Genomic DNA, 22,888 nt, shown 5'->3' on the forward strand with positions numbered 1-22,888 from the left:
GCGCTTACGTTTTTTTTGTGAAAAGTGTGTGGCTGGAAATTCTCGATACATTCTTGCCCTTTTCGCGAATACTTGGTGTCATCATATTTTTTAGTGACCCATTCATATAATTGTTATCTCCAGTTTGACTTTACGCCCGCTTGAAACGGTTTCGGCAGATAGTATTATTCGAGACTCAGTATTGTCTGTCATTATCGCTTTGAATTCAATGCCTTGATTCATTTTTTTCAGGCTGCCGGATATAGCTGAAACAGTGCTGACACATGCACACATAGTCTTCTACCCATGAAGATCCGGGTTAGAATAGGTCTTCAGCAACCCATGCTTGACGTAAAAGGCGACTATACTTGTAAGAGGCGACTAACGGGTGGTCAGGCTCGCTGACTTGGTTGATGCATGTCATCGTATCCCAATTGCATGGATCGATGCGCATGACGTCAATCACTGGATTTCTCTGGTCCAGACTTAATTATTTACAGACCGCCGTCCTATAGCTGGAATATTGCTGTGTGGCGTTAAATAACAAACAAACAAACAAGCATAGTCTTCCATAGTACTGACCAATTCGTTCGTTTGTCAATGTGTCGAGAGTCGTCCTTCTTACATGATCTCAAATTATTCTTCCCGGTAAACGTATCTGTGTCCATTTCATCTTCTGAACCTCATCCATCTCCAACGACCATTGTTTCTTCCACTGCTTCTTAATCAATCTCACTCCATCCACCATCCATCAATCCATCCATCTTCTATCTCAATCTCGCGCATACCCCAACCGACTCTCTGCCATCAGGGAGGCCAACTTCCTTTCGGTTTAAGGAAAAGTTTAGACCACGCCATTTGAGAACACAAATAAAGGCGGGTTAGAAAATGTAGTGTGAGATTTTAATGATGAAATTGACATTTTATTGCAGAAGGTTATTCCAGACTGTACCTCAGAGATTGGGATTTAACCGCAAACACGTGTCCGTGCTGTAGATGTGTTTATGTCTATCACAATTGTGTCCGAAATTGTTATTTATATTGTATCGTAGTAATTTGATTCGCGGTATAGCATTTTGACGAGGAGTTGAACGGATATCAAAGAAATATTTAAGTGTTTGATGAGTGTCAAAGACGCCGCTTTTTGGCACCACACTAATCGTTTACTTTTTTAAAATATATGAAACTGAGACAGTTTACGGTGTTATTCTTTAAAAGAAATGGGTCGATGGATAGGTACGAAACCGCCTCTGGAATCCATGAGAATGGGCTTTGGGACGAAAACGAATTTGAGTCAATAAACTTTCGTGCCAGCGATATTACTGAAACTCTATAAGATTTGGTGCGGGTTGAGGTCTTCGGATATTGCCATTTACAACAGGTAGGTTTTATGTGGACAATATTGAAATTGTCACAGAAATTGTATTTACTTTACAACACTGCTAACCAGGTCAAGGTCTCAATGTGTTGGTGCTACGATATTATGGGGACTTCTTCAAAATTAAATTAAATTCTGCTAAATAAATGTCACTGTGCATTGTGCAGTTATTCATTTCAAGGATTGACACAAACGGGGTGTTGAGGCATCGGTTTATGCAACGCTTGTATATCATTAACTTTCGTACATTACCAAGCCTCTGTGCCCAGGGTTTAGTTTTAGTGTCTGCGTCATTTCAGTTCAGTGTGAACGTGTTTGTTGTCTGGATGTTTAAACTGACTTGTGGTAGTGTGCGCATGATTTGTGTTTGTGGAGAGATCTGGCCATCTAACGTTTAGCTAACTCCATTTACTCGTTGTTGTATGTACTTTAAACTCAGCAGCTGATGTCAACACTATTTGATAGTGCTTCATAAACACATGTTTATGATATATAGTCGGAATGGACACTGGTTTTAGTAGAGATTTTTTTATGATTATGGAAATGTTTTTTGTCGCTTTTATTTATTATTATTCAATGTAGCCATTCATCACGCCCAAAATAACTTTTAGATATTGCTCATAAATATTTCTAAAACAACCTAATAACGTCTAGTCGAAGATGTAAAAAATGCAAAACATACAAATAACGAAATAAGAGTATAAAGCGTATATGTAGGGGCGCCGATGCGTGTTTTTCTCACACATTTGACGATTGTAGCAGTGGGTTTAACGCATCGATGCATTCTCTCGTCACAGAAAGAAAAACAAGATTATTCAGTTCCTCAGATGGGTTCAGTGTGTGAGTAAGTGAGCCAATATTTGCCCTCGTATCGGTAACATTTTATCCATATACCGACGACCATTCGCCAATCAACTCGCCCCAATAACTTCGACAAGAAAATATAATTATCAATATGGTTTCACAATCGAACCTGGATCTTCGGCATGACCAGCGAACGCTTAAACCACTAGGCCACCCCACCGCCCCTATATTCTTTTTTAGAATAAAAGTGTCACATCGATCTAACTGTCACCACCTAACGACAATTACCAGCGTCAATACGACATTAACATTTACTGTTATTATATATATATATATATATATATATATATATATATATATATATATATATATATATATATATATATATATATATTTGAGGATGGTTGACCTGTTTTCTAGCCAATCATACACCTATCTGGTAAAAAATATAAAACCTAACATAATGGATTATATCTACTTAATTGAACCTACAAGATAAATGATAGGAATTCTCATATCATTTTTGACTGCGCTCAAATTATAGCGATAGGCGACACCCTGGAGACTTGTGGCTTGAGGTTGTGTGAAAGTGACAAATTCGCTCGTTTCTCGCAGCTTGAGACAATATGCATTAATTTGCACTCTCTCCCCCTTGCCACGGTACGTGCTTGCACATGACACAGTGGTGTCATTACACTTTATTCAATGTTAATTTTAATTTAAGTGAAGCAAAAAAACCAACATGTTTGATATATTTGAGTGCATTCAGATTTCAATTTCACTTTTTAATAGCTTTGTTTCTCATTCTACCACCTCTATATAAACACATGTGTCGATAATATATTTATGTTCTCACAATTACTGCGTGAAATCTTTGCCAGAGTGTGCGAGAATTAAACTGCTAGTTGTAGAATTCAAAACACTATGTATTCACCGTTCAATTCAATGTTTGTGTCTGATAACAAACATATTGAAAGAAAACTGATAAATAACAAACGGATCATATACGATATCAATTATTTAGACATTTTATTTCAAGTATACTGCTATGATAAATATATCCTAGATTTTACTGCACCAAACTCTAATCGCATTCACAAATCACACTCTACTCGTCTGTTTTGTTTTGAAAAGGCCTTGTTGACTCGAACGAGAGGGTGGTTTGTTTAAACGTAAGAAGAATAAAATACATATTTTTTCTGTGGAATTGTGTATGTTTCTTTTGTAGTTTTTATCCCATCATCATGTTATGGTGTTTTTTTCGGAGTTAAATTACAAAAAAAAATGGGTGGTCCCTGGCCGCTTAGAGATGGCATACATAAGATCTCAGTTTTCGTGCGAAACGCTTTCTCTGCTAAAGTGATTAAATTATAAACGCATGCAATTAGGCATATAATATATCATGTTTATAATTACAAATATTATTTTACATGTTTATAAAAGCCATAAATAGAGAGGGTCTCGATGTTAGATAAACATTCCCTCGGCTAAACTTTCCAGGGCTCGCCCAAACTAAGGAGGTGATTCAATGGTGTCTATATAAGAAACTGATACGATTAGCATAAAAAAGGTATTTTTGCAAACTTCACGAGCTCTCTAGTGTTGCAGTTATAAATTCAGGGCACGATGAAGGTTGTCGCATGAGTGCTTTGCGAGACTTTCGCGTATTTTAAGAATTTGTGCTTTTCGGAAAACATTTTGAAAATAACTTTAAACTTGCTGCCCTTTCAAGGAACAACATGTGAATAAGATAAATTCTGGAGGTAACGCACATGTAAAGAAGATGTTCATATAGGTTAATGAAATTTAAAATAACTATTAAGCGGGTCGGGTCTTTTACATTTACAAACTATATTACATTTTGTTTTACAATATCAATATATCCTAACAGATAAACAATCTTAAGCATGTCCATGATGGAAGTTTGGTATAGATTTAAATCGGTACATTTTGTCAGTGAAAAAGATGGTCAAGGTTCTTAAATTTTAACCGGTGGGGAGTCTGGTGCAGAATATGCCCTCAACGCCCCAAGCCTGTTGTAACAGCTGCCTTTTTTATGAAGATCGGGCAGTTACACGAAGACAGTGCGTTGCTGTTTGTGTGTCATCGTACACGGACGATGTGTGGACCTTCGTGTATTGATGGATTCGCTCGGTCCAGACTAGGTACAAAACGGCGTGATACAGTTGTAATATCGATGTCTGCGGCTCCAACCAACATTCTCTCACTCGCTTTACAATTGTTGATCAATCATCGTCGTTGTCGTCGTCGTCATCATCATCATCATCATCTTCGTCGTCGTCGTTATTATTATTATTATCATTATTATATTATTATTATTCAAATAGTAGTCGCCCAAAAGGAATAGTATCTGGCCCTACATCCTTTCCCTGTCTATTACAAAGCGGTTGTTCAAAAACAATCAAAAGTTGCGCGATATGTCATTCGACGCCCCGCTTATAAAGTCTATATCGGTTTTGAGCGAATCCTGAGATTACTGGGAGACAACGTACTCCCTTGATTTACACTCGAGCTGATAAAGTGGGTGATGTATGTATGTATTTACTCCTGCCAAGAGAAAACATGGAACTTTAGTATCTTGTTAATGACAGTTTAATTGTTCAATGAGAACGAGCGTCAGTTTCATGTAATTCATGTCTGTACCGACAGGGAGGTAAAACCTGTCTTATCGTATGAAGTCAAATTGTAACGAAAGTGACGAAAGATTCGCGACTGGTGCAGACTGATTTATAGCGTATGTTTACTCTGAGATACGAGAACTGTTTTTATTTATAAAAATGAATAGAGCTTTTAATTTATGAAGGTAATAATTAATACATAAATATTTAAAACATGTGATGAGTGACATTCGGTTTTGTCACTGTGTCTTTTCAGTTATGGTAGCACTTTGGGAGAACGACGGTGAATTTATGATCATGATTATTTAGTAAATGATGAGCATAATGATTAATACATTCGTCAATGTGTATTTGCATTGTTGATTGTACTTTATAGGTGGACGATCGATTGTATATTTTTTGTAGAGACAGAAGAGGTCAATGTTTTTTTTACCTACAACACATTGTTTTCGGGACAACCAGTGTAAATGATTTGGGGGGTATTGTCTGGAACTATTAATTGATTTCCAAAATGACATCCCGGACCCTCCCAAGAATATCAAAAGACCGGCCCCTAACGATAGTCGTAGCGCGAAGAACGCGTTGAGGAACGAGGCACAGATCTACATCAACCCACCTTACAGCAATATGTTACCGCAGAAATTGTTTTAGTTTTAGTTTAAACAAATTTTATTCTCATGAAAAGGATTGGGCACATGTCATCACAATTTACATGTATTCCTATTTACAGTTAATGAATTTAATGACAGAAAGGAAAGAAAAGAAATATAGAAACGTATGTAAATTCACATTGCTCACTCAAACATTTTTGTTTTCCTTTTTTTACGAAAGCATTTTAGGAATGTACATACATATATCAAGAAAGCAGAAATTGTTTGACTGTCATTTTCAATGAAATGGTTAGTCCTTTATGTTGTACTATAATTGATGATACATATTCAAAGAGGAGCCTACTCGTGGATGAATATGCTCTCCCCTCTGTCGTTAACGACCAGGCATGTACAGTGCCATTTAGTCCAGTCTTGTGTAGGTACTACAACGTTCTCTTGAACTTGAATATTGAATCAATTTGAATTGTCATTTTTCCTGTCGTGTTCTGGGAGAATATCTAAATATTTAACGTCACGTAACGTCAGCCAATACGTTGCTAGTTTTATTGAAGTAATAAAATTCAGCAACCCGGGCCTTAGCTGTGGGAGGTGATAGTTATCTTGAAAATCTATGACCAGGATGTCACTGTAGTTGTGAAACGTTTCAAGCATATCATGCCATCATGATCTAACCACGATGACGTATCCCACCCATTGACGTAGACTGGTTTTAATGGTTCAGGGCCCCGTTCCTCAAAGCAATCTTAGCGCTACGATGATCGTAAACCAATGTTAGAGTATGGGACTTACGTTCACCTTAGTGCTAAGATCGCTTTGTGGAACGGGACCCAGGTTATTTGACACAACCATTTAGGATATCAACCACGTTAATAGACTTCGTCATACTGGAAGTTATAACACTTGTGTTGTGTGCAGAAAGGAAATTATTTTGTGACGTAATTAGATTATGTCCAATCTCTCTCGATGTCTTCCTTTAAGAACACGGTCGGATTTATGTGGATTGTGGATTGCTACTTATCGACATCAGATCATTGCATGTCTAGTTTCACAAAACGATCTTTGGTTCGACTCGACAATCGTAGCGCCAATACTGAGTTAAGGATACCCGTGAAGATCCGGGGTAGAATAGGTCTTCAGCAACCCATTCTTGCTGGTAAAAGACGACTAAGCTTGTCGTAAGAGGCGACTTACAGGATCGGGTGGTCAGGCTCGCTGACTTGGTTGATGCATGTCATCGTATCCTAATTGCGTGGATCGATGTTCATGATGTCAATCACTGGATTGTCTGGTCCAGACTCGATTATTTACAGACCGCCGTCATATATCTGTAATATTGCTGAGTGTGGCGGTAAACAACAAATATACAAACAGACTTGAGGAGTAAGTGACCAGACCTACATACACAGGTCAATCCTAGCGTTAGATCTATTGTAGCTCCTATACTTTAGCATAACCTTAACATTCGCGAACACCTGGTGTCATCATTATTTGATAGTGTCATAAGCACATGCTCATGATATAGTCGGAATCGTACAATTGATTCTGCTTTCAGCACAAATTTCGTATGACTATGGAAGGGGCTTTGTCACTTTATTATAGTTACGCTATGATCGCTTTGTGAAAGTGGCTCGAGGACCTCAATAAAACGACCTCACCACTAGGACAATCGCAAGTCTATGTTACGGTATAGGAGCTACGATGGTCGTAGCGCTAAGATCTTTTTGTTGAGAAAGTTTGGTGGTATAACATACCACTCATTCAAAGGAATTGTCCCCTTTGCACATCGGAAAATATTGGAGATGAATGTCATATATAAAGTATTTGTTTTGCTAAGTAAGGACCAATTGTTCGATGTAAAAACGGTTCCAATGGTTTCAATTTAAAAGCGTAATTGTTCTGAAAATATTGTAATGCATTATTTCAAGGTCGCCATCTAACGACTATTGATCTCTGTAAACCCTAAATATGATATTTGTAAGTCTTGATTGTAATAACGTTATGTCCTGCTATGTTCTGTTTTCTTGTTTCTTGTTTAACGTCGCGCTCAATATTCCAGTCTGAACCAGACAATCCAGTGATTGAAATCATGAGCATGGACCTACGCATTTGGGATACGATGACATGCGTCAACCAAGTCAGCGAGCCTGACCAACCGATCCCATCTGTTCAATTCTGCTAGGAATATTATATCATATTACTATTATAAGTCTACGTTGCAGTTGTACCGGCTGTATGGGACCTGGGCATTTCTGCAAGGTTCGATGTTTGAGAGCGACTGCTCGTCATGGTGGTCTGCCTGGATGGTTGAGCAACTCGGAGTAACATGACTGATACAGTAACGTATGGCTGTGCAGGAGAAAAATATTCATTTAATCAGCTGCATCTTGTTAATCCGGTTATTAGATGTAAAGACGTCCGTATTATCGAGGTTCATGTCATTGATATGGATTAACGATGATCCAATTCTCAGAAGTGTTAACACAATGTATTATCTCAGAAGAGGTGTGATAGTATATTTTAGGTATTATCACATCATCGTCATCAACCCCACCATCATCAACCTCACCATCACCATCATCAACCTCACCCGCACCATCAACCTCACCATCATCATCAACCTCACCACCATCATCAACCTCACCATCATCAACAATCTCACCATCCTCATCATCATCATCATCATCACCCTCATCATCATCATCATCATCATCACATGCAGCGGCAGTAATAGGATGAGGTATAAATGATTAATGTTAAGGAACTGATATAACTCATTTGATGAAGTAAGCTCTTTTCAGTGTGTTCGAACCAGATCAGATAATATCATCATCCATGTCCACACGCTGATCCTCGTTTCAAGCCCTATCAAGATGGCGTGCCAGGTGTGAAACAGACATGTAGATCTGCGATATTATGAGGATCGCTAACTGCATGATGATTAATGTACGATGTAAATTGAGTTGGCAAGCACAAAAAGTACGTGATTAATTACTCCAATGAAACAATCTGGGACTACAAATTGGTCCAAACATACTTCTTTAAAATTCAAGAGAGAACAAGAAACCCATATAAAAAGTATAAACAGGTTTATTCAAAACTTGAATAATAACAATCTAGAAAATATGTACATGATTTATGAAGATGTTCTTCTCTACCTCTGAGATAGCTTATAGAATAAACATACCGAGGAACGGAGATCACTTAGGTAACAACTATAGTGCTTTGCATAAGGCTTGCATAGATACATCATCAAAGAGAGGGTAATCCAGCTATTTCGTGCATGTGCAGCACATGAGATCACGACACTCTAAAGTTGACCAATCACAGGTCTCTACACAATGAAACTGACCAATGAGTAGTCAGATTACATCTGCGCCAAGGCACTTGATCTAGGAAGACAATAGCACTGTAATATGATGTCTACATTGTTTTGGTCATGCATATAGGCGCTACGCTGCGTCTTTGGCACATACAAAGCAACCCAAATCTAACTGCAGGCAAATATAATATGGCGTAGCTTGTTGCAACGCTTAAGAAGCACTTGTATTCCTGCATGAGCTGATGTGTCAGGTGTCTATTCTGATCGTATGTTGCTTGGCAAATAGTCTCTTTGAAGCTGATAGTGGAGGGATGCGGTCTATGACATAACATTTACATACACAATATGGCACAGTCCAGACGATACGTCTCTTGGACACACAGTCTCGTCAATACTGTCTGTAAGTCCGACCAATATCTTCTGGAGACACGAAAGATTGAGCGTAATGTCACAAAGAAGTTCGTTCACAAACGCAGTTCTGTTCTCGCTTCAGAGACAGACGCCATTCAAGCAGTCCTGGCTTCTCGAGCCTGGTTCCAAGAGCAGACGACACTCTCAAGAGCCTCAAGATCCTGTCATCCACATTGGTGGCCACCGGTATTATGCATTTGTGGGATGAGATCAAACACAGCTGTTGACAATGACGCCACTCAAGTATACCTTTCCCAGGTCTGTTCGCTGGGTACCGCAGCAGCAATGGGATTGAACATCTGTCGGTGGAGCCCCATAGCATACTGATAAGAAGGAGCAGCACCTACTGGAGCCGAGTTCTGGCCAAGGTAGGCGCTCTGAACAGGTCCACCAAAAGGTCCAGGATTGTCCATATTGTACCTAGACGTCGATGCATCATAAGCGTCGTATTTCTGGTCGACTCTGTAGGGTTGAGACTGGTGGGCCGGAAGCTGTTCCATCTTGATGTGAGAATTGTCTTCGTCTCTGTATTTATATTCTGGGGAGCCAGCGTGGAAGGAAGAGGAAGATGTTGATGGGGCGGCTTGATGGAGCCCGGCCGTCCGGGACTGTGACGACTGTTCACTGATGTCGTAGGGAGAACTGATGCTGCTGCCGCCGTTGGTGCTGTTGGTGGTACTGGTGTTGTTAGGCATGTAGGATTGGATGCAGGAGCTGGCGGAAGACACTCTGTAGGAATTGGTCCAACTTGTGGCGGTGGTGGCGGGAACGTTGTTACCCTGGTTGCCGTAGCAGGGGGTGTAGTGGCCGGGGTGGGGACCCTGGTGGGAGCTGGGGAGGGCCGTTCCGGAGGGGGGTAGGTAGCGATCAAGATCAAGAGGATCGTCGAAGGGGTCGATGATTTCTGGGCTAAGTTCTCGGAGATCAACACGGCTGAAGTCTATTGGGTGACCGGAAGGACCCAGTTGTCCTGAAACACGAACCAATAACCGTTTTTAAAAACGCTGTTCAATATTTAAAACAAAAGTTAACTCGATCATTAAACTTAGTGCAGCAAAAGAGAGTATCGAATAACTATATGTTTAAAAAGCTTGTTAAACTTGAAAGAATAATCAAACAAGTCACAAGTTTACACATTTCATCTGAGACACAACTCACCTGTTCCAGCACGGACTCCCTTTCTGTCATAGATACACTTCAAGTTGAGGGCCTCGTGTTGGTTGGGTGTGGTAGGTGGGGTAGGGGGGCCGTTTGATCCCCCAGGCTGACTGGAGCACTCACTGGAGCAATCATCGCTAGGGGAGGAGCAGTCACCCACGGGCTTGAGCAGCACCCCCGGGGGTAGAGGGCTGGCGTTTTCGTTACCCTGCTGTTGCCCCTTCAGGGGCTTCCTTCTGCGTGGCTGGTATTTGTAATCAGGGTAGTCCTTCTTGTGTTGAAGACGAAGTCTCTCCGCTTCCTCCACAAAGGGACGCTTCTCCTCCTCGCCAAGAAGTCTGTAAAACAAAGATGTGGAATTAGTTTGGCGTCCTTCAACAAGAAGAATGAGACAATAGACTATTAAGAAGACTATTAACATTTCTTTTTGCCCTCAATAGTTTTAATCAACATGCTTACAACTTACTTTCCGCCATAATAACTCGGAACATTTTAAACACGCAAGACAGCTAAAACCGTAAGGACAACGCATGCAATAACAAGGGCCATTTCACAATTTTACCCCCAGATAAGATGTTACGAGAATCCCAAAGCTGTAACATGCATGATATTGTTTATGCATTAATATTTGAGGAACAATTTCATTAGTTAAGTTTGTGCTGTTTTCTCTATGAAGAAAGCTCCTATGTCAAACCTAAGCGCCGAATGGGTATGAACTTATCGTTTAACCAATCACTGCCTAACGTGGTGTGTACATAACGTATTTGTTTTGTGTAGAATGGCTAGTGTTGGCTTAAGTCGTAATATCTTCACTCGATCTCGTGGTCCTGTCGCTAACAAGGGTACATTGTGGCATATGGCATTATACCCTTCATATATATATGTTTGCAAAGCCCATTTGCTGGTCAAGTGACGTGTTTTATACAATGAATAACTTCATTGAAGTTACTAATACTGGAAACAGGGACTCTTAATTGCAGGTGTTACAAAGGCGAGATTGAGTCACCTGTGACAAAGCTCAGCTAGATTTTCCTGAGAACGCGTAGCAACACACGTACTGCGCGGTAACTTTGTAACCCAATCACTCAGGCGGAAAATCAGCACGTTCCGCTGAAACATAGGGCAGGCGTTTTTACCTACAATATGCCCGAGGCCAAAAATGTTCTCCAAAGCCGATTCTTATGCAGGGGTTATGGAAAAGGCTGGACCTCAATCCGCGGGCAATATTTGACTAGATGGCGGAACATTGTGTTTGGAGTGCGAGACTTTGTAATGGCGGCCAGACTCGGTCCATGAGCGGAGCTTTGGCTAAACTCACCAAGGTCTTAAACCAAAACCCTCCCGCGTTTCTCAGATGTCAAGTTTATACAAAGACACGTCAGAACAAGCTTTGTTGACAGTGAAGATTCAGTTTAAGGCAATTGCAGCAGAGTGGTAATCCCTACGGGAGTTTTACAAGGTGCGTTTAACCAAACTATGGCATCAAGGTCCCCCAGATTAACTCAGAAGATTAGTGATTAGGTCTGAAGGATTTGCGTGGAACCCTTTGCTTGGCTGTAAACGCCTCCCGTGAGCTGGAATCGTAAAAATGTCCATCAAGGTCGCATCAATATTAATCAGGGATTAAAAGGTCAAGCCAGGGGATTTGATATATTAAATTAAAAATTGGTTCTGTTTTTGAACATTTCCTTTACTGCAAGAGTACTGGTTTAAGCAAACATGTCCTTCGAAGAAAAGATTTTCAATACGCGTTAACCAACGGCTTGTGGATATTTTCACATACCAAATTTAATAGAAATTTAGCAATACTTTAATGCTGTCTATATTTTCAAAACGGATTGAGTAAAGAAAAACATAAAGAACATTGTTTCAAACTGATATGGATAAGAAAAGGTTCATATTCAGCTGGCGAAATTGATCTCAATACTGCTGCGTTTAATTTTGCATTTACTGACATAACCTTTGATCTGTTTACCAGTCAAACAGCTTCACTATTACCCTTATTGATAAATTATTCGCCTATCATCGGTCATGTTAAGTCATACAGGCTACAAATCAACATCGACCATCTTACACTCACTGATTCATAAAATCAAAATTTATATTTTAGAATGTGCCCTCATAAATATGTATGAAGATTTTCCCGATCATAAGGAATCATTGGGGCTGCGGAACTTGACACAAATTCCTCCACGTCTTAGACGTAAACGGACGGATGCCGGTGGAGGAGGCGCTGACGAATGGGCAGAGGCTGATAAACTGGTATTTCCGTACAGTGATCTCAGCGGACTTATGGAATGCCATATTGTTACCATAGCGCTGTCAGGGCAATAGTTGCGGTAAGACAGAACCTAGTTGAACCTTGTTGTTTCCTAAACTTCTATTGAACAATCTATCAATGAAATCCGTCTCTTTGATTGAAGTAATTGTGCCAAAATAATTCAAATGAATTAATATAATGTGCTCTCGTTGTACACATTCACATGGACGTGTTGAACGTCTACAAGTCTGAACATCATCGGTCTTAAGAGACGTTTTCGCCCATTGTTTGAAAGTCTATGATTTTGATTTTAAGTTTGAGATATTCTCATTTTACGTTGTTGAAATTATAAATGATGTAATTTTAGGAGGAAGATGTAAAATTTGAAACCCGTGTCATGTCTTTTCATTCAGTTACACAAGTAATATTGTCTTTTACTCCGTAATATTACCAGATTGTAGAAAGGGGGGTTAACTTGTACCCCTTGTCAGTGTTTGGTAATCACGTATAAGCTTGACAAGGGATTCAGTGTTACCACTGGGTATCTTAGTGTCGTGGTAACACCAACAAACGTGACAGGTCGCCAAGCAATGGCAACACGGTCACACGTAACGAACTATTTGTTTTAGCGGAAGCAGACAAAGGTTTTGGGTCAAATTCGACAGTTTTATGCCGAACACTGTGTAAGGATATTTCCGACATTAGTGAGCGTATGCTAAGAGATGAATCTGCCTGTGGTCACGACCGCACGAGACATGCACGTGCTATTGGCACTGCCGGTAAACTTTGACGAAGATTAATGATTGTACGTGACTTGCAAATTAACGTGACTTTCGCTACATTTCAATTGTATCCAACGTCCCGGCCTTTCAAAATGCAAATAACAGCACGCGATTCGTTGGTCTATCTCAAACGGCGGGCGACTTTTATTGAACGTTGTCAACAAATGCGCCCTTTACGCTGGACATGAAGCGAATACAATGACTTCTTGAGGGAGTCGTTAGACAATTTGATTAGTTTAATTCAAATATCGTTGACAAAAGTTTAAAACCTCTTGTTGAAGAATCCCCATTGTTTAACACAATGCATCACTTCAGTGATAGTTAGTTATCTCTAACTTAGTGACCCCAAATAAACATTTAAAGATTGTAAAATGCAAACATTCTTTTTATTGAACATTACTGTATTTTGCTTTAAAATTTTAACTGTGGTTAAATTTTCGTTTAATATGCAAATTCTGTAACTCAAACAGTCAGTTGTATGCCACACTTTTTTATAATTTGTCTTGCTGCGGTAAGTTTCCTGCTACAGTGATAATAGTGTTTGGAATTGCAAGCATGCTGTGTAAGTACATGTCCATAAATATTGTTTATTTTATGACTGCTGTTTACCGAAGCATGACAAAGGCAATTTATGACACACTTTGCTACATTTTGTTTACATCACTACTTCCTTTGAAGTGCCGCCAGTGGAATGCGCACTTTACTCTACCCAAGACCTTCGTAGACGATTTGAAGACACCGATGGTGATTTATCATTTAAATGATTCCATGGAATATTTAAAAAAGTTCGTTCAGAGAGAAATATCTAAATCTGAAAAATCAACATAAAACATTATTTCAAAATAACCTTGAACGTTTTAAATTTAGATATACATAGCAATATATTCCAAAACTAGATGGTTAATAAAGGGAGTATTATGAATTGCTATAAGTCTAGGTAATGTATTTTCTTGAACGTAAATCAGCCCTGTTTAGTATCAGCGATAGGCCTGCCAAGTGACAGGGCGAGAGAAAAAAATGAATATTTATTGCGGTGACAGGTTTCCATACAAGGAAAGTGACATTAACAGGTTCTGTGGAAACACGCGGACCGATTCAACCCGGATGACGGCGGAGCAGCGCGGAGGACTTGCACGTGCGAGACGAACATCAACAAGTTGCAGCGGACGGGCCGGAGAATTGGGAGTATTTCTATGAATAAAGCCAAAGATATGCCAACCTCCCTCGCCGTTCTCCTGCAGACGGGATGCCGACGAGGCAAGAAACATTCTTCCATGTTTGGACACATCATGAGACGTGACGTAACCCCGAAATTGTGCCTCCACATAGTGTCTCAATCTCAATATAATGAAAAACATCCCTTCCCTGTCTATGAGGGTTCATGCAATCTTTAATCATTTCTTCTATAACCATCAATCGTTGCAGTGATAAGTACATGTCAAGATTTATCTTCCTATCGCGATGTCCTAAAACCCTTTTAACGATTTTTGTAATAACCGTCCGTCATTATGAAAGTTATGAATAATAATATTGACACTAGCGTCTTATTACTATTTACTCGTTAGCACTGCACGAGCGATGATGCGTGTTATATGAACATAAACTGAATTTGTGAAGCTTATTTCTGTTGTTTTATGGGTTTTTTTGTGGTATGATATTTTTCTTTCTTGAAAATTGAGATATACATATAGAACAAAAAACTATGACCAGATACCCACAGAGATACGATTCGTAGTCGTGTAAAGCTGCAGTACAAATAATTCGCGTACGATTTCTTTTTTATTCTTTTTAGCCAATCTTGAATGTAATTTCTTGCTACGTGTTAGACATTGGGCTCGTGCGTGACATTGATAAGAACCTATTCATTTTTTATTGCACCTCTAAGTATACAAGATTGAATCTACGTATTTGATGGCAAATACATGTACGTTCGTAATTAAAACCTTCAAACGTTTCTAGGAACTATTTTTTTGCGCGGAGCGAGCACTTGTGAGTCACATGAAGAGATTAGGCTACATGTGTTACACTTGATAACTGACTCATTGATAGAAAGAAGGGACAATCTTGTCAACCTTGTAAAACCTAGAGGCTTTTAAAGATTATATATACAGGATTAAGTTGATTTAATAGTTTTTCCATGACTATATTGGTTCCAGAAAGACGGCTCGCAACACACCATTTCAGTCAAAGCACGAATACTGTTTATCAAATAATGTTTATAAAATATTTTCTTCTTGAACATTAAATTTTGATTGCAAAGAGTATGATTTTGTCTCAAAATGTCTGTTATATTATTTTAACATAGTGACATTGAACTGTTTTAAACGAGAGATATTCTTTACACTATAGAAGGGAAAGGTAAGCCAAGTGAAGACTCAGTTCTATTCGACAAGACGGTAGAGGCGGTACAAAGACTATCATTTGTATAGTAATTAGTACCGGGGGTACAAAATGAAGACAAATACCCTTGTTGGTAATGAATTACAAGTGGCACATTTTGCACAGTCGCTTGGCCACGCTGTGTTGACTATGAACATCACGCGCTCGGTGTTAACAATGTGGCAAACACCTCTAATATTGAACGTTGGGGGGCAAAGGAGCCGTATATAGGGACATTGCTAAGTTGCCCGGGTCCCTATCGTGGCCCAACCCCCTCCCTTAAAGCCCCTCACACCTGAGTGCGACCCCCGGGGGACGCCAGAAGACCCCGGGTTGGTTTGGCCAACGTCTGTCACATTGTCGTGACTTGTCTGCGGTCTTTATCAATTTGTCATGTGGCCAACATCCGCCATATGGGTTCAGATACATCACGCGCTGCCCCATGGTCAGTGCTTGTCCGAGACTTAGCAACGTGACGTTATACTGGTCAGAAGAAGGAGCAACAAATGTAAAGGATGTTAAATCAGCTCGTGAAAAGGTGTTTGTTAGTTGACACATTTTGTTTCCTTTCGCTTTGAACAACAGTTTAAATTTGAGAATTGACACCGGCCACTTGAGCACCCCTTTCTAATAGACAGTGAAATAGTTGAAATATCTGAACATACTGTGCGAAATAACCACGAAGCCTGACATCGTATTCCAGAACATTTGCATGTAACTGAGAGGTAACATTATAACGGAACACTTTTAATGAAATATTTATCAAATTACAAGAATTCAATTGGTTTTGTTAGTTCATTTTCTTTCTTATTTGTTTTATCACTTAACCTGAACGAATGTTTGTTTAACTACGACGTAAAAAAGGGAATAAATTAAAAATTGATTTGATTTAAATATTTGAAAACCCAAAAAATCTGTTTCTTGTGTTACGATTCCAAACAACCCAAGAAATCTCAGTTTTCGCCTGGATGTTGTGCTATTTCAAAATAGTCATCATAACATATTTGTTTTTGTTCAAAGGTCTGCATTTTATCAGGTGTTGAAAAAATATAAATTTGTGAGGGCCTAGGAATATCTAAAGAAATAGGAAACTAAAACAACACGATTCCCCAACTGTTCGCCCGCCTGACGTCTGCTTAAAGTAGATAACTAACGCTTGGAATGTATCGTCGGCTTATTTCACATTTATGCATGTCAAGACAGGATATACTTGTTAAAATTCTTAAGCTATAAGTTTTCATTGTTACGTGTTGTGGGATAAGATGTGATAGTTTATAAGCGTATATATTCCTGTGACATGTATCTATACCCCCGTCAAAACCCCATGTCCGCCATTATGACCGATATCGCTGATAAAATGGCGGCTGATCGAAAACCGGCGACTGAAATGATGGTATCAACAACTGCTATCAGTTTTGGCAGATAGACCGACTTTGGCGGAATTGTTCCCATTTGGCAAGCCCTGACAAATTGTCACATGTATGTCTGTGTATAAACACAATGTCGTAACAGAGATGAATTTACTGCCGTCAAGCAGAGGCAGACGACATTCATACGAAACTAAACGTCATTCGTTACCGCTGCAAGAGTGATGACGCGTTAAATATGAATATAAACTGAATTCGGAAAACCTCATTCTGTTAGTTTAGGTTTTTATACGATGGGAACTTTCGCGCTGGAGTCAGTTTGGCGGATTTGTTGTCGACCTATACAAGCTGGATACAAGAGCGAGAGTAATATTGTTTGGATAAGAAGATAACCCTACAGTTTTTCAGCGTTCTCACTCTTATGTATTTTAGATATTGGGGGAAAAAAATATTTCTCACGATTTGAGCTGTGACTTATCAGGCGGGAGACGGTGGAAAGCTGCGATATCCTTAGCGGGGATTTAGCTGGGACATGCTTTTTGACCTTTTAACACATGTGAGGACAAATCTTGGACCACCCGCTCGTCCTTCATTGGACACGACGAAGAGGGGTGGGGACGGGGGGTATTTTGTTGTTGACCTGGAAAACAACTTTTGGAGGTAATTGTGCGTAGTATAAATGGGAAAAGACACTTTCCAAACAACTCGCGACCGATTTCTTTAATAAACTGCCGGGTAAAAGAAAATATACACCCTTGTTTGATGCGGGTTCAAAATTACATAAAACAAGAAATGGTTATTCAATGGCAATGTATATGATACGGGCATATCATTGTGTTTTTGACCTTAAGTTTGCTGTGTTTCGGCAACTGTTTTCATCCGAGTAACGTTTTGATAACATTTGAAATAGTTTTGTCAAATCAAATCTTGAAGTGAATACTTTCTTTTTCCAGGCAGTTTAGTCAAGTAGTTAAGATATTTCAATATTTTTACAGCACTAAGTCAAAGAACAAAATTACAAACAAAGCACTTTTATTAAGTTTCGGCTGGAATACATTGTTGAGTGAGTGAGCTATATTTAACATCAGCAATATAGCGATGAGATCACATTTACTTTACATTCATTAAGGACCAAGAAATTGTAATAATCTGACATTTAATTAAAAATGTGAGCATGTCGTGTTATTATGTCGACCATTTATATTTTAGTAGTTAATTTGACAATTCCCAGGTGACTATGAACTGTATTATGCTACTCAGTATAAGATTTATTAATTATTACCATGTGAACATAATAAATGATAGGTACAAATGAATTCTATGCGTCTTGGAAACGGCATGGTAAACTGTAATTTTCTTTAGAATCATAATGTATTAGATGAGTATAATCGACATCTAATCCTCAGGTAAGTAATTACATATGTCTTGTTATCTCGTTCTACTTCGGTGGGTAGTATTATTATAGAATTTAATATCATAACAACGTTTGAGCTCATCGCTTTTACAACCCTAATCTGCTGTGTCTCCTTCATAAAAGACTCTACGGGGTTACTCTTGGGCCTTTAAAAAGGGTGGGTTTGATGGGCCGTGATTCCTCCGACAGTTTGACATACGAAAGTCGAGGGGGAAAACGCTCGATGCGTACGAAGTGCGCCTAACCGTATCCAAAGCGTGCACAAATCGTGGCACCAACCACTGTTCTCCGCATACGATCTGCACCCCGTGCGTACTTGCTGCACGGGCAACATTAAAAGCGCGTCGCCAAAACGCAACTTTCATATCATACGAGTCAACACTGTTATCAATTATGGCAATTCTCAGAAGATGAAAGCGCGTTGGAGTGTTGTCCCCCTGCAGGTAAAAAGGGGAACTCGGTCGAATGCCGGTGGGGACTCACACGACACACAACCTCTCCCCCCCCCCCCCCCCCCCCCCCCCGAACAGTCTCGAATCTCGGGGGAGAAACGCGAGGTGCCCCGATTCGCCCCATAGATCTGTGTGGTCCGAATTAAATCCTTTTCGCTGCCCTAGTTTAGGTTGATACACTATGTTATGTGACGTGGGGGACTTCTTATAGGGCGGGCGCGACAGCTAAGCCCGGTATCAAATATAGAGTTTCGCCATGGGTTACGTTATCCTGGTTAACGCAAGTGCGATTTCAGATTCGTACAAAAAGCGTTTTCCACAGAAATAAACATTCCTCGAAAATTGAAATTTCGAAAAACGTATGCACTGATATTATGCGCAGAAGCATACTACTAATAAAACTCTGCATGCATAAACAATCGGGTTTTATCAATAAAACAGTCAACGGCTACAGATAAGCTGGTTAAGTTGTATGACAACTTTCGCTGTAGTCTGTAGACATAATTAAGCAACATGGAAAGTAATTTGTTCCAATCAGCTTTTAACTTCATTAAACTGAATTTCAATTTGAAACAAAACTACCAAGAACAACCGCGGTTAGATACATGATTGAATGGATTACAAGGCGTACGTAGTATGTAATCAGTTCTACAGTAAACAACATATGAAAGTAACAATAAATTTACACGCTCACTGTCCATCAAATAGCAGTAATTTAACGTAACAGTTTGTCTATGGGAGTGACGTTTATTGCTAATCTTAATATTTACAATCTTTCACTGGCAGGGCTCTATACATATGTTCGTCAGGTCTCGCTGTCAGTGCGAGTTTCGGCGAGATTCGTTTGATCTAGCGTTGTGGCACCTATTAAAATGTTAGCTAATTTGAATTACTCTCAGCCGGAGGGAAGACTTCATGACATATGACATCTTTACTGATTAACCTCTCAAGCGCAAAACTCGGGTCTACAACCTCTTTTAACTTTCGTCTTTCAAACAGGATTAAATGTACTTGGCAGATAGTTGATTAATTAGGAAACGGAATATAGCATTTCAAGCGATTTTCATTACCCCGTGACGTCAATTGAATGAACTGTCAGTTTAGTTTTTAGGGGTATAGGTTTCTATTAGAATTGAAATCAAAATTGAAATAAATGCAATAATTGAAATGAAATAAAAGATAAACATGGCATCGATTTTGTTTTCGTTGTTTTAATACATGTAATTACTAAATTTTTATACATATATAATTACGTTTTAATGTTTTAATGTTTATAATGGTTTACTATAACATCAAATATCGACCTCCGTGAACATCTCTGTCTACATGTGTGTTATCGCAGTCCTCAGTTTAATATGAAGACATGGAGCTGACAGAAATCAACAAGTGGTTTAAACGTTTAAACATGTGATATGCCATTTCGCCAACACTGTTGTATATTTCAGCCTCAGCGTAGACGAAATGTGCATAATTCATGCTAATAAAAGTAAATGGTAAAAGTTCAAAGTTGATTGTCGGGTATTTAAACTTTACAAACATACAACACATTTACAATGGGGCAGATCCTGTGCTCAAAACCACTTATTTCCGTTTCGCTCAGAAACACATGGTTTTAAACTTTTTGTGCGGAAAATAATCTTCTGATCTACTTTGAAAGTCAACATGGAACATCTGCAGAACATGAAGAACAGTTTTTGCGGATAAAATCTCCCGTCTACGTGATCGCTCTCCGTGAAGTTGACGTAGCAGTCGAGAGCCTAGTTTCGTCTCGGGTCGACTGGTGTACCATGCATATATAGCAAGGTGGAAGACGTCCATATTAACAAGAAGGCGACACATTTAAATTCTAACAACACTACAAAAGTGCTAAGCTATGTGTTAGTGAACTGTTTACAATAGGGATTTCAGCGTTGTACAGATTTATGGGTGAGACAGTTTGTTAGAAATAACATAGGGTGTTTACAGGTTAGGACATGACATATAAGAACACAGAGACAGTATACAAGGTTGATTCCTACCTCCAAAGCTTTCCTAAAGTCTTGCTCAGTTCCGCGTTATGAAGATGGGGATATTGGTCTGCAAGTTTCCTTCTAGCAGCCTGTGCCCACACCATAAAAGCGTTCATAGGTCTTTTGATGTGGGGCTTTCGCTTTTCCCCTCCGTTAGCCCTTGACGGAGTGGACACAAGTGACCAGTCATAGCCTTTGAGGACTTGAGACACAGCCTCTTGGATGTGCATGGAAAACTTAGGATCATCCGCACCAATACCGGCAAGTCTTTCCTTCATTTCCTCTGGGGTGGGCATTCCGGGTGGGTCCCCCTCTGGGTGTCCGGGGGAGGGGGAACGCAGGTCGGGAGAGCGGCTGTTCTCAGTGTCGCTGCTCATGGTGTTGGGTGGCGTTAAGGTTCCAATGTCAGTGATGGTGGTTATGTCGTGTTGTCTTTCCAAAACTGATTGGACGTCAGACGTGAAGCCTTGTGTAGTCGCCAGGACAGTTTGCCTGATAATGAATTACGCTAGACAGTGTGGTGGATTTGATAGTGCCCAAGAACGCCCCGGGGGTGCTGTTGATGTATGTAAATGAGCCTATCTAAGCCCCGCCTCTTCTTTCCCCGGCGAACCAACGGTGAGACCGGCGCGGCTGGTGTGGCGGTGCGCACAGGATGAAACGAATTTGTCAACTCGACTCGCATTACCACTCTCCGGGGCGGAAAGAGTAGAACAATCTTAATAGCAGTTTCTGGTTTTAATCGCTGTGGCCTGCTCACAATATGAAGATAATAGGAGAAAAATAAACACTGCCTGGTAGAGCCCATAGGACACGTCCTCGTGTAAACCTCTTGCTTTTGCCTGGGGTATTAAGTGCTGCAGTTTTATTGAAAGGGTGGACTTGGTGAGACAGCGAACCTACCTCACCTATCTATCCTAAATTAAACACAGGTGTTGGTCATTTCGTTTTAACTTTTGCATCAGTTTCTGCCAGGATCCGTCTAAAACTCGTTGAACGAATGTAAACATTTGCATCAATTCAATTTAACACCACCTTGAAACTAATTTATTCAGTTTGATATTGCATTTGGATGTTTTGTAATCTGCTATACAGATCCATTGATAAACTGTCACTATCGCTGTACGGAGCTTGTCGCAGCTCGCGACGCCTTGACACGGCCCCATTTCATTCATAAGTTGCGGGTATCACGTGATCCTCAACTCAAGGTCGGGGCTTAGGGGGCGGGGCAGTGTACCCGATTATTGCCCGAGCTCAGCCGGGTAGGCGAACCATTCATGAGCTCCCTGTAGAAATATCTACCCGACATGTGCCGCCATTGTACAGCGTACAGCTAGTCCGGTTGTGTGGTGGAACAACTGCCAACGGGTGGCCTAACATAACTGCATGCTCCAATGTGAGTTGGTCACGAAAGTAAATATATAGATACTAAGTGTGACAGATAAGCTTAGAGTGAATGTCCCTGCAGAATGACGTGGCTGTCGATCAGGACTCATGATCAACTCAGAAAAAAAGTACATGTTCCCTTTTTGTGGCGATGTAAAATCTTATGAATCCACTGTATCCTCCTTTATCCTCTGTATTGTGGGACGGACGTTCATATGCATGTTCATAGTGTGTTATATTAATAAACACACCTTAATCCAATTAGAAACATGACGATAGAAAAGAATTAAGTCCTGAAGTACTGTTAAACATTCAGACAGTCATTGACGCATGAACACTCCAATATAAACCTTATTTCTACAGGGACCTCAAACTTCACCTTTTAACATGTATACTATGAGTTTATTAAGAAGTCATCTACTTCATTTAATCTGAAGAACCATTTACTGGCAAGCTTAGAACTTCCATTACAATCCTGTTTTATTTTTCATCAAAGAATATATTTTTTATCTAATATGACAATATTAGGTACTTTATTCA

General features: G+C 39.8%; 1 protein-coding gene across 1 annotated transcript; it reads right to left on the reverse strand.

Moving 5' to 3' along the window:
• Positions 1-8,480: 8,480 nt before the first annotated feature.
• On the reverse strand, positions 8,481-21,587 carry LOC139467404 (transcription factor Sox-10-like). Its single transcript, XM_071248956.1, has 3 exons — positions 20,972-21,587; positions 10,300-10,637; positions 8,481-10,111 (listed from the first exon to the last, which is right to left on the reverse strand). Exons 1-3 carry the CDS (start codon positions 21,337-21,339, stop codon positions 9,381-9,383), a joined length of 1,437 nt encoding a protein of 478 aa, XP_071105057.1. The 5' UTR covers positions 21,340-21,587; the 3' UTR covers positions 8,481-9,380.
• Between the last annotated feature and the right edge of the window lie 1,301 nt (positions 21,588-22,888).

This window comes from Haliotis cracherodii, unplaced genomic scaffold (assembly GCF_022045235.1).
Source record: "Haliotis cracherodii isolate W230 unplaced genomic scaffold, xgHalCrac1.p SCAF_2, whole genome shotgun sequence".
NCBI classification, from domain to species: domain Eukaryota; kingdom Metazoa; phylum Mollusca; class Gastropoda; order Lepetellida; family Haliotidae; genus Haliotis; species Haliotis cracherodii.